The sequence below is a fragment of the Natator depressus genome, chromosome 21 (genome assembly GCF_965152275.1).
Source record: "Natator depressus isolate rNatDep1 chromosome 21, rNatDep2.hap1, whole genome shotgun sequence".
NCBI classification, from domain to species: Eukaryota; Metazoa; Chordata; order Testudines; family Cheloniidae; genus Natator; species Natator depressus.
This window is the reverse complement of record NC_134254.1, coordinates 18,533,375-18,546,256: the sequence shown is the minus strand read 5'-3', so window position 1 is coordinate 18,546,256 and position 12,882 is coordinate 18,533,375. Positions and strand designations below refer to the sequence as shown.

At 42.6% G+C, this 12,882-nt stretch overlaps 1 protein-coding gene across 4 annotated transcripts in view; it reads right to left on the bottom strand.

Annotated features, from left to right (window-relative positions):
* LZTR1 (leucine zipper like post translational regulator 1) overlaps positions 1–12,882 on the bottom strand; it is a 277,700-nt gene that overhangs the window by 153,135 nt on the left and 111,683 nt on the right. For all 4 annotated transcript variants that reach the window (XM_074936115.1, XM_074936111.1, XM_074936112.1 and 1 more), the window contains exons 8-9: positions 8,342–8,481; positions 5,730–5,931 (exon numbers count right to left, since the gene is read on the bottom strand). In XM_074936115.1, coding sequence (XP_074792216.1) covers positions 5,730–5,931; positions 8,342–8,481 — 342 coding nt within the window. The remainder of the gene's footprint in view (positions 1–5,729; positions 5,932–8,341; positions 8,482–12,882) is intronic.

The following is a 12,882-nucleotide window of genomic DNA, read 5'->3' as shown; positions in this document are numbered from 1 at the left end:
TTTTAAAAAGTCCCTTTTTTTTTTTTTTTTTTTTTTTAAAAGAAGGAGGGGAAGGTACACAGCATAGTCCATCCCTTCATTATTTTGTTTACTGATTAGGCCTACACCACTACACCAGTTTTGGTCTATTAATTTTTGGACTCACATCTTCTAACATAGTCCCTGTGTTATATTAGTACGCCTTTTTGTTTAGACTAATTTAGTCTCTTGTTTGATTTTCCTGTACCTTTTCATAACATTTTTATTGAAAATACCTTGACCTACTTTTCATGGTTAATTCCCAAGCAGGGAAAATGTTGTAGGCCAAATTGTCACGCCAGACCAAAGTCAACTAGTCTCCAGAGTTTCAGTTTTCATTTTTAAAAAGTTAGTCTGTAACTGCTATTGTTGCAGAAGAAACCTTCAAAATGTAATCCAAGTGTAACCAACACATAGGTGTCTGCCTGAGTTTGCAGAGCCTGAAAAAATAGCTCTGAGGTATGCACCACCCATTCATTTCATTTCAAACATCAACATTATTAACTATTTCACTGCTCATCAAATCTTGTAAAAAAGGAGAGAAGTTTATTTTGAGATCTAAAATATAAGTAGGCCTTTAACATCACAGGATGTACTTGGAGGGAAACACAATGATTTTTGTTTTCCTGAACAGGATCTCAGCTTTAAGCAGGTTGGGAATACTGTTGTATTACATTTTAGGTGTCATGAATCAGGAATAGGTTCAAACAGGAATTATTTCAGGAAGTTCAATGATCTGTGTTATGCAAAAAGAAAAGGAGTATTTGTGGCACCTTAGAGACTAACCAATTTATCTGAGCATAAGCTTTCGTGAGCTACAGCTCACTTCATATGAGCGGTACCTCACGAAAGCTTATGCTCAAATAAATTGGTTAGTCTCTAAGGTGCCACAAGTACTCCTTTTCTTTTTGCGAATACAGACTAACACGGCTGTTACTCTGAAACCTGTGTTATGCAGAAGTAGGGTGACCAGATGTCCCATTTTTAAAGGGACAGTCTCGTTTTTGGAAACCTTTTCTTATATAGGTGCCTATTACCTCCCATCCCCATCCTGTTTTTTCACAGTTGCTATCCGGTAACCCTATACAGAAGGTCAGACTGGATGATCACTGTAGTCACTTAAGTGAAATGAGAGAAATGGTTTCTTATGTGACGGATTTGTTCAAGGTGAGGACTGTAGGAGTGTGTACATAGGGTGCTAGACAATGTATCAATAGTGCTCTAGGCTAATGTTTTTACAACAAAGTTTAGTTATCATATGCCTCATTATATACCTGTAGGTACTGCTGCAATATGTTTTGGCTCATTGTCTACAAAGATATGACCACCTTGTTAGTAAAACCAGTAAGTATTAGAAACGGTAATACTGACTATAGTACTCAAAATAAAAATTGATTTAGGAATCTCCACTTTTAAAAAATATTAAATCAAATTTTGCAGTTCTCCATATTGCACGCTAACACTAAACCCTTTCTGCTCAACAGATCAGCTAATAAAAATGCTACAGAATTGGTATTGCACCAACTGAAACATTACACACAATTCAAGGCAAAACCTATAAAGAAAGAGGAACTAATATGTATAATGATACCTTTTAAAACCCAGGGAATAAATGAAAAGTAACATGCCGGGAGATCACTGCTATTTTCTGTATTCTGAGAACAAAATGATCAAGGGTCATCCAAGCCTCAGTTAAAAAAATCTCATGTCAGACCCAATTCCTTTAAATTGTGCAATACAAGGCTATCTTAGACACAGGTGTATCTAAGGATGTATTATATAATGAGAAATAGCATGTAGTCGTATAGTTACTATACCATAATGCCTACAAACAAGAGTAAAGTTAATGTGTTTTCAATTTTTACTTTTATGTTTTCTGACTTTGTGTTTAATTGGGCATCTTTAATATTCTACTGACACTGCTTTTTGCATGAATATAGACAACTCAAAAGTTTTACACTAAGCTGGGGGAGACGTAGATATGCTGGAGGGTAGGGATAGGGTCCAGAGTGACCTAGACTAATTGGAGGATTGAGTCAAAAGAAATCTGTTGAGGTTCAGCAAGGACAAGTGCAGAAGAATCCCATGCACCTCTACAGGCTGGTGACCGACTGGCTAAGCGGCAGTTCTGCAGAAAAGGACCTGGGGATTACAGTGGACGAGAAGCTGGATATGAGTCAGCAGTGTGCCCTTGCTGCCAAGAAGGCTAACAGCATATTGGGCTGCATTAGTAAGAGCATTGCCAGCGGATCGAGGAAAGTGATTATTCCCCTCTATTCGGCACTGGTGAGGCCACATCTGGAGTATTGCACCCAGTTTTGGGCCCCCTACTAAAGAAAGGATGTGGACAAATTGGAGAGAGTTCAGCAGAGGGCAATGAAAATGATCAGGAGGTGGGGGCACGTGACTTACGAGGAGAGGCTGAGGGAACTGGGCTTGCTTAGTCTGCAGAAGAGAAGAACATAAGAACGGCCATACTGGGTCAAAGGTCCATCAAGCCTAGTATCCTGTCCTTTGACAGTGGCCAATGGCAGGTGCCCCAAAGGGAATGAACAGACAGGTTATCATCAAGTGATCCGTGCCCTGTCACCCAATCCCAGCTTCTGGCAAACAGAGGCTAGGGACTCCATTCCTGCCCATCCTGGCTAATAGCCATTGATGGACCTATCTTCCATGAATCTATCTAGTTCCCTTTTGAACCCCGTTATAGTATTGGCCTTCACAACACCCTCTGGCAAGGAGTTCCAGAAGTTGACAGTGCGTTGCATGAAAAAATACTTTCTTGTGTTTGTTTTAAAACTACTACCTACTAATTTCATTTGGTGGCCCCTTGTTCTTGTATTATGAGGAGTAAATAACACTTCCTTATTTACTTTCTCTATACCACTCATGATCTTATAGACCTCTATCATATCCCCCCTTTGTCGCCTCTTTTCCAAGCTGAAAAGTCCCAGTCTTATTACTCTCTCCTCATATGGAAGCCGTTCTATACCCCTAATCATTTTTGTTGCCCTTTTCTGAACCTGTTCCAATTCCAATATATCTTTTTTGAGATGGGGCGACCACATCTGCACGCAGTATTCAAGGTATGGGCGTACCATGGATTTATATGTAGGCAATATGATATTTTCCGTCTTATTATCTATCCTTTTCTTGATGATTCCCAACATTCTGTTCACCTTTTTGACTGCTGCTGCACACTGAGTGGATGATTTCACAGAACTATCCAAAATACTCCAAGATCACAGAATCATAAAATATCAGGGTTGGAAGGGACCTCAGGAGGTCATCTAGTCCAACTCCCTGCTCAAAGCAGGTCCAATCCCCAACTAAATCATCCCAGCCAGGGCTTTGTCAAGCCTGACCTTAAAAACTTCTAGGGAAGGAGACTCCACCACCTCCCTAGGTAACACATTCCACTGTTTCACCACCCTCCTAGTGAAAAAGTTTTTCCTAATATCCAACCTAAACCTCCCCCACTGCAACTTTAGACCATTACTCCTTGTTCTCTCATCTGCTACCACTGAGAACAGTCTAGATCCATCCTCTTTGGAACCCCCTTTCAGGTAGTTGAAAGCAGCTATCAAATCCCCCCTCATTCTTCTCTTCTGCAGACTAAACAATCCCAGTTCCCTCAGCCTCTCTTCATAAGTCATGTGTTCCAGGCCCCTAATCATTTTTGTTGCCCTCCGCTGGACTCTTTCCAATTTTTCCACATCCTTCTTGTAGTGTGGGGCCCAAAACTGGACACAGTACTCCAGATGAGGCCTCACCAATGTCGAATAGAGGGGAACGATCACGTCCCTCGATCTGCTGGCAATGCCCCTACATATACATCCCAAAATGCCATTGGCCTTCTTGGCAACAAGGGCACACTGTTGACTCATATCCAGCTTCTCGTCCACTGTCACCCCTAGGTCCTTTTCTGCAGAACTGCTGCCGAGCCATTCGGTCCCTCGTCTGTAGTGGTGCATGGGATTCTTCTGTCCTAAGTGCAGGACTCTGCACTTGTCCTTGTTGAACCTCATCAGATTTCTTTTGGCCCAATACTCTAATTTGTCTAGGGCCCTCTGTATCCTATCCCTACCCTCCAGCATATCTACCTCTCCTCCCAGTTTAGTGTCATCTGCAAACTTGCTGAGGGTGCAATCCACACCATCCTCCAGATCATTTATGAAGATATTGAACAGAACCGGCCCCAGGACCGACCCTTGGGGCACTCCACTTGATACCTTTCTCAGATCTCTTTCTTGAGAGGAACAGCTAATTTAGACCCCATCATTGTATATGTATAGTTAGGATTATGTTTTCCAATGTGTATTACTTTGCATTTATCAACATTAAATTTCATCTGCCATTTTGTTGCCCAGTCACCCAGTTTTCAGAGATCCTTCTGTAGCTCTTCATAATCTGCCTGAGACTTAATTATCTTGAGTAGTTTTGTATCATCTGCAAATTTTGCCACCTCACTGTTTACCCCTTTTTCCAGATCGTTTATGAATATGTTAAATAGGACTGGGCCCAGTGCAGATTCCTGGGGGACACCACTATTTACCTCTCTCCATTCTGAAAACTGACCATTTATTCCTACCCTTTGTTTCCTATCTCTTAACCAGTTACCAATCCATGAGAGAACCTTCCCTCTTATCCCATGACTGCTTATTTTGCTTAAGAGCCTTTGGTGAGGGACTTTGTCAAAGGCTTTCTAAAAATCTAAATACAATATATCCACTGGATCTCTTTTGTCCACATGCTTGTTGAAGCAGAGTAAGGGGGGATTTGATAGCAACATACAACTACCTGAAAGGGGGGGGTTCCAAAGAGGATGGAGCTCAGCTGTTCTCAGTGGTGGCAGATGACAGAACAAGGAGCAATGGTCTCAAGTTGCAGTTGGGGAGATCTAGGTTGGATATTAGGAAACACTGTTTCACTAGGAGTGTGGTGAAACACTGGAATGGGTTACCTAGGGAGGTGGTAGAATCTCCATCCTTAGAGGTTTTTAAGGCCCAGCTTTACAAAGCCCTGGCTGGGATGATTTAGTTGGGGATGGACTAGATGACCTCCTGAGGTCTCTTCCAACACTAATCTTCCATGATTCTACTGCTTAATGAACCCAAATATCTTCAACAGTAGCTAGTCTTTCCAAGCTCCCCTATTATTCTCAAATTCACAGCCAGTTCTTCTTTGCTAGTAAGTACTGCACCTAGGAACATATAAACAGAGGAATTGCTTTCCAATAAGAAGTTTATAGTGGTCCGTCTAGTCCAGTATCTTCTCTCAGAGGGGCCTGCACCAGATGCTTCAGGAGAACATGCAAGAAACCCCATTTGCTTATCATGGAATAACATCCTCACTGGGGAAGTTTCTTCCTAACCCTTATCAGTTAGTGGCTGGTTCATGCCATGGAACATGAGGATTTATTATTTTCTATGTCAAGTGTTAGCTCCTATAAACATCTTTTTTGGAACTTTTAAAAAAAAGTGCCAATGAAGAAAGTTTGAGTTTTACAAGTATCAATAATGACAGTGCCTTCTAAGGAAATTTTGTTCACTCTGTACTGACAGTATAACAGTTTTTTGGGGAAGGAGCTATAAAAAGTATAATTCAATATTAATGTTATTAATTTAAATAAAGATTCTTTGTTCTATATCATGGAAGCAAAAGGTAGATTAAAAGGAGAAAGAGGAGTAATTAAACAGTGCACTCTTTACCTCACTATCTGGACTAGGCTGGATAACTTCCCAGGTCTGAGAGTCCACATCATAGCAGTGAAGTTCATTTGGCAATGTGTTATCTGCAGCACCACCAAACACATAGAGGTGGCGATCAAAGGCAACCATGGTGTGACCGTATCTTCGCTGTGGAGGAGGAGGGGAGCCCCGAAGTAAGTGTTCAGTAGGAATTCGTGTCCAACTGAGACATAAGACATGAAACAAAGAGTAAATCTTTTACAACTCCTTTCTTCAAAATGAGTTTTGAAAATTAACTGTCTCAAAATCCCCAAAGGATTCTATCAATTAGAGATGGAGAACATCTATTACAATATACCCTAACCAAACCCTACCCCCACTATTTAAATAAAATCAGTATTTTGGTAAGGGATCACAGTTTCTTAACATAATATGATGAATATTATTTGCAGCCACCAATTCAGCTTTTTATTATACTTGCAGTCAGCCAGAGCCCAACTCTAGCAGACATCAGGACAAGATACAAGACTTGTACACTTCGTTTAATGTTTGGCTGACTGGTTGGTTTATGCTGTATTTTGTTTCATTACTGTGGTGGTTTTCATAGATTCCTAGATTTTATGTCCCATTATGATCATGTAGTCTGACCTCCTGCATAATACAGGCCTGAGAACCTCACCCAGTAATTTCTGCATCAAATAAATAACTTCTATTTGAGCAACAGCACATCTGGCTAGTGTATCTTCCTTACATGCTCAGGGTCAAACTGGTCATCATGTTTGGGGCTGGGAAGGAATTGTCCCCCAGCTGAGAATGGCAGGAACCTTGGGTTTTTTTTGATCTCTGCAGCATGGAATGTGGATTCATCTTGGGATCATCTGAGCTTATCTCACTTAATCAATTCCCTGCCATTGTGGGGGCTCTGGGCACTGGGGACACCTTGGTATCTCTTGCTCTCTGTCTGTGGCACACAATAGTTTAGACTCCAGAGGACTGAAATGCTTAAGCCTAATTAAAGTATTTGGGCTTAATATAGGGGTATCTGGGTGAAACTGAACAGCCTGTGATATTCAGGAGGTCACACTAGATGATTTAATTATTCTTTCTGGCCTTAAACTCTCAGAAACTATGAAATTAAAACAATACCCAGTCCTTTCTCTCCTCAACAAAAAGGCCATCAGTAACTGTGGCAATACTTGTAGTAGCAGTAGTTAAGCTAGTCTTTCAGAATTGTAGACCAAAGTTTTCAAAACTGAGTAGGGGTTTTGGGTGCCTCAGTTTTTGGGTGCCAAATCTGATCTTTCTCAAGGGGCCAGGTTTTCAGAGGGCAGGTACTTAACACTGCCTGATAATCAGAACCCTCAAAGATGTCTCAAGTTGGGAATCCAAAAACTGGGGCACTCAATTGCTAGTCAGATTTCAAAATTGTGGCTTGGCCTACTGTCTCTCTATTAAAAAAAGAAAAGGAGGACTTGTGGCACCTTAGAGACTAACAAATTTATTTGAGCATAAGCTTTCGTGAGCTACATCGATGCATCCGATGAAGTGAGCTGTTGCTCACGAAAGCTTATGCTCAAATAAATTTGTTAGTCTCTAAGGTGCCACAAGTACTCCTTTTCTTTTTGTGAATACAGACTAACATGGCTGCTACTCTGAAACCTGTCTCTCTATTGTGGTTCCAGACCAGTACTTTTAAAACTTCTTTCATTATACCACACTCAGATTTTTAATATTTAATAATTATCCAACTCCCAACCTAACTAATTGGACTGTGAGATCAAAAGTTTGAAATAAAAACCTTCCCACAAAAGCTGGAATCCACTGTTTGAAAGTGCATATGTGTGTACATGTGCAGGGATTCAAGGTCAGACTGCTGCCCCCCAAGAGCTAACTAGACATTTGCTTTTCATAGTTATTTCATTTCCTTGAACTGTAGATTCATGCTGTTCCCCCTGTTAGACACATATGGTATGAAATTCCTATGAGCACTCCACATGGTGATAATGTCTAAGAAAGCAGGAACTTTCAATTGCTGAATGAGGAAACCATGTGCACTCTTGATATTTTCCTATTGTTTGGGGCCAAATGTAACAGAGCATCTGAAAAGGCACTAGTTAAGATTTTCTAAATTGGGAGCTTGAAGTTACATTCCTAAATCCTTATATAGACACTTAAATTATCTGATTTTCAAAGATGTTGATCATCTACAACTCCCATTGACTTCAAAGGGAATTGAGGCTGCTCAGCACCTCTGAAAATCAGCCCCCTTCTAATTAGACACCTAGGTATGGATTGAGGAGCCTATCATTACACACCCAGATCCGAAAATTGTGCCCACTGCCTATTATTTCAAATGAATCAATATGAGTTTCTGTTCTTCTGTAGAAAAAATTGTCTCTATCTAGCCAAAGCATATTGTCAAGCTATTGTGTTATTGCTAACATATTATCCAAATATCAGCCTAATTAAACCTCAACTAAAAATAAAAAAAAATTAGAAATGAGAAAGAACTGCCTTTCTTAGTTATGAAATACAAACTGTTCCTTCTTCAATATCGTTCATTATGTACTTTCTTCACCCTGAACAACAGAAATACTACATGTATTTTACTTGAATCAAATGTTAGAACTTACATTTTTTCCTTGAATTCAAACTGAAAGAGATTATTGGTGATCTTTGCTCCACTCTGGCCAGAAAACACAAACATCTTGTCTTTGCAAACAGCCACAGGAAAATTACAGCAGGAAGGAGGGATCTCACCACTCTGTTCAATCTAAAAAGTAGCAAAATCCACACTAAATTGTATATTTTTCAAACTCCATTGTAAGACTGTTTGTATATGCACATTGAAGGATTAACACAACCCTAGTGATCTCCTTTGGTGAAGAGAAACCATGTAGTGTGTGAACATAAATCATGTTTCCAGCTGACGATGACACACAGAGATTATAAATTTGGTTGAAGTGTGTAGACAGAGCCTTATTCACTTAATAGTGTATCCCCATTTTACAGATGGGAAATCCAGGCACAGAGGTTTGTTCAAGGGTAACACAAAAAGTCTATAGGAAAGGTGGGAACTGAACCCACATTTAAGTCCTAGCCTAGTACCTTAACCCTAAAAACATCCTTCCTCTGGTAAAGAGTGTAATTTAGGAAGAAATACTAATTAGGTGATGGTGATTGTACGAGTAATTATTTTATGAATAAGATAGGATTAAAAACAAGATATCAAGTACCCATGCGTACAACAGGACTACTGGCTAGCACGATATCGAGTACCCATGCGTACAACAGGACTACTGGCTAGCAAGATACCGAGTACCCAGGTCTACTGGCTAGCAAGAGCTCGAGTTCAGAGAGACCACTCCATTCTCAGGAAAGCATGCAACTTTTTTCAGTTCGTTCCAACCCTGTGAAAGATTAACAACTAGGTGACAGGTTTCAAGCAAATCAGGTGGTGATACTTTCTGTAAGATTTAAACCTCATGCAAGCACAATTGTAGTTGTGACACCATTTACCAAACGTCAGTTGGGACCTTTACAGGGATGGCTAAGAAAAATGTGTGAGCGACAACTGATCAGCACAGAAATATAATAATTCCACCTCCAGATATTCAAGATTCCTTAAAACAAGACGGACAAACGTGAAGAATGCCTGACATTCATTCCTCCACTCCTCTGATAACTTTCTTGACATTAAAAATTGAAGTTCTCGTTTAATTAAATTTGAAAATGAATACAATTATTACAGTAGTCTATGTTATTTGTTTTGATACTGAAGTCAATTTACACCATGTACCAAACCACAGCTCACTTTGAGGAGAACAGACATGCTCATGAGACAGAGAAGCAACAAACGAGGAAAGAAAGGGCACAACAGTCTAGCCAACAACTGTGTCTCGTCCAAGATAACACCTGTCACTTCTGTGGAAAAATCTGCAGGGCACAAATTAGGCTCCTCAGCCACTTAAAAACCCACCAATGACCCCCACCACCTTGGCAGACATCATCCTCGCATCAAGGGATAGCCAAAGAATGTCAATTTATCTTATGCTGTCTCAACATTTCCCAGTTTTCAGTGTGCTGCAGCTTTTGTACTTGGCAACACAATTCATAGACGTTATCAGAGAAAATATGGATGTTTTGGCAAGTGGGTAAAGCAGGGGTGGACAAACTTTTTGGCCCGAGGGCCACATCGGGGTGTGAAACTATATGGAGGGCTGGGTAAGGAAGGCTGTGCCTCCCCAAGCAGCCTGGCCTTTGCCTCTTATCTGCCCCCTCCCACTTCCCACCCACTGACTGCTCCCCTCAGAACCCCCCCATCCAATCCCCACCCTGCTCCTTGTCCCCTGACTGCCTCCTCCCAGGACCCCCGCCCCTAACCTCCCCCCGGGACCCCACTCCCATCTAACCCCCCCCGTCCCCTGACTGCCCCCCCCCAACCTCTGCCCTATCCAACTGTCCCCTGTCCCCCATCCCCTGACGACCCCCCCCCGAACCTCCAGCCCATCCAACCGCCCCCTGTCCCCTGACTGCTCCCCGGGACCCCATGCCCCTTATCCAACCCCCTGGCCCCCTTACTATGCTGCTCAGTACAGCATGTCTGGGAGCTGTGCTGCCCAGCCGGAGCCTGAGACGCTGTCGCGCTGCTCTGCATGAGCCCGCAGCCCAGAGCACTGTCCCCTATGGGGGATGGAGAACAGCGGGGGAGGGGGAGGGGCTGGGGCCCGCCTCCCAGGCCAGGAGCCAGGCAAGATGGTGCCGCGGGCCGGATGTGGCCTGCGGACCGTAGTTTCCCACCTCTGGGGTAGAGGGAACTGGGGCGTTTAGCATCTGAAGAAATATGTTAGGCTGTTTGAAATTATGTGATCAGATTCACACTGTGCCACAGTGACAGACACATTTATGATCTTGTCATGAATATAAAGGGAAGGGTAACCACCTTTCTGTATACAGTGCTATAAAATCCCTCCTGGCCAGAGGCAAAGTCCTTTTACCTGTAAAGGGTTAAGAAGCTCAGGTAACCTGGTTGGCACCTGACCCAAAATGACCAATGAGGGGACAAGATACTTTCAAATCTGGAGGGGGGGGAAAGGCTTTTGTCTGTCTGTGTGATACTTTTGCCGGGAACAGATCAAGGATGCAAGCCCTCCAACTCCTGTTAAGTTAGTAAGTAATCTAGCTAGAAAATGTGTTAGGTTTTCTTGTTTTGGCTTATGAAATTTGCCGTGCTGGAGGAAATGTGTATTCCTGTTTTTGTGTCTTTTTGTAACTTAAGGTTTTGCCTAGAGGGATTCTCTATGTTTTGAATCTGATTGCCTGTAAGATTATCTTCCATTCTGATCTTACTGAGTTGTTCTCTTATTTTTTTTTGTTCTTCTAATAAAGTTCTGTTTTTAAAGAATCTGAGTGGGTTTTTTGGGTCTTAAAAATCCAAGGCTGGTTTGTGCTCATCTTGTTTATTCTCAAGCCTCCCCAGAAAAGGGGGTGTAAGGGCTTGGGGGGATGTTTTGGGGAAATAGGAACTCCAAGTGGTTCTTTCCCTGATTGTTTGTTAAATCACTTGGTGGTGGCAGCATTTAACTAATCCAAGGGCAAAGACTTTGTGCCTTGGGGAAGTTTTAACCTAAGCTGGTAGAAATAAGCTTAGGGGGTCTTTCTTGCGGGTCCCCACATCTGTACCCTAGAGTTCAGAGTGGGGAAGGAACCCTGACAGATCTCCAGATTGGTTATGGTAACATACCTTATCTTAGAATGAAACTAACAACTTTGAAAAACAACAAAAGATTCAGAACACAGCTACCTGCAAACTCAGGCTATAGACAGCGTGTGTCCCAAGTTCTCTACTCTCTTCATAGACCTTCCATTAAATACCCCATGCAGGATGGGGGAAGGAGAAAGATGTTGAGATACTGTGTTATCATTTCTGAGTGCCCAAAACTGTGGTAGGCACCTCACAGAAACAAGTACAGACATAGCCTCTGCCCAGAAAACATTAAATATAAAGAACATAAGAACATAAAAACAGCCCCATTGTGTCAGACCAATGGTCCATCTAGCTCAGTATCCTGTCTTCTGACAGTGGCCAATACCAGGTGCTTCAGAGGGAATGAACAGAAAGACAATCATCAAGTGATCCATTCCCTATTGTCCACTCCCAGCTTCTGGCAAACAGAGGCTAGGAACACTCAGAGCATGGGGTTGCATCAAGCTTCAACTTGACACAAGTGAGAGTCAAAAAATAGATAAAAAAGAAGAGGGGAGACAAGACAAAGGACAGGGGAGTCAATGGCAAAATCATTCAGGGCACAGTCCTAGGACAACAGTAATAGAAATAATACATAATAATAATAGTGTTGTGTACACATTGTGATACAGCATGGCCAGAAGGCAGCAGGAGAGTGATATAGGAGAGATATGTAAGTCCCAGGATGAGGAGAAGCCTTATTCCCTGTAGAGGGAAGAAAGGTTGCTATAGATTAATTAAAAGCACCTGAAGCCAATTAGAGCACCCGAAGCTAGTCACCTGGTAAAAACCCCCTGCTTCAATCAGCCAGGGGAAGGAGTTGGAGCAGAGAGCAGTTTGGAGGAGTTGGAGCAGAGAAGAGTTTGGAGAAGTGCTGTGGCTAGCTAGAAGACCAAGATCCTAGGTAAACAGACACCTGGCTTGTGCAGAGAGAGAGAGAGAGAGAGCAGGAAGCCCCACAAGCTGAAGAGCAGGAGAGGGAAGTAGCCCAGGGGAAGGAAACACTAGTTCAAGTGGTTTACCACCATCCCTAGGGCCCCTGGGCTGGGACCCAGAGTAGAGGGCGGGCCTGGGTCCCTCCCTCTCCACTACCCTTCTCTGGGTTACTAGTGGGACAGTAGATACCCTAGTTCAGGGGCAGGAAACTGCATCCTGAACCCCCCGCCCCCCCAAGAAGAGGAAGAGCGGGACCCATCATATTCGTACTGGCAATTTGCCACACGTGGTGTCAGGAGTGGGATCTCCGTGCTGGAGACTTAAACCAGGGTTAACCAAAACCATACTGTTCCCCAAGATGGACGATGTGGTCAAGGCTCTAATACAAGCCACTATGGCCCAGCAGGAGGCTACCCGAATCCTAGCAACCGCCCAACAGGAGGCGACTCGGGTGCAGCAGGAGACTAATCGGCTGCTGATGAATCAGGCTGC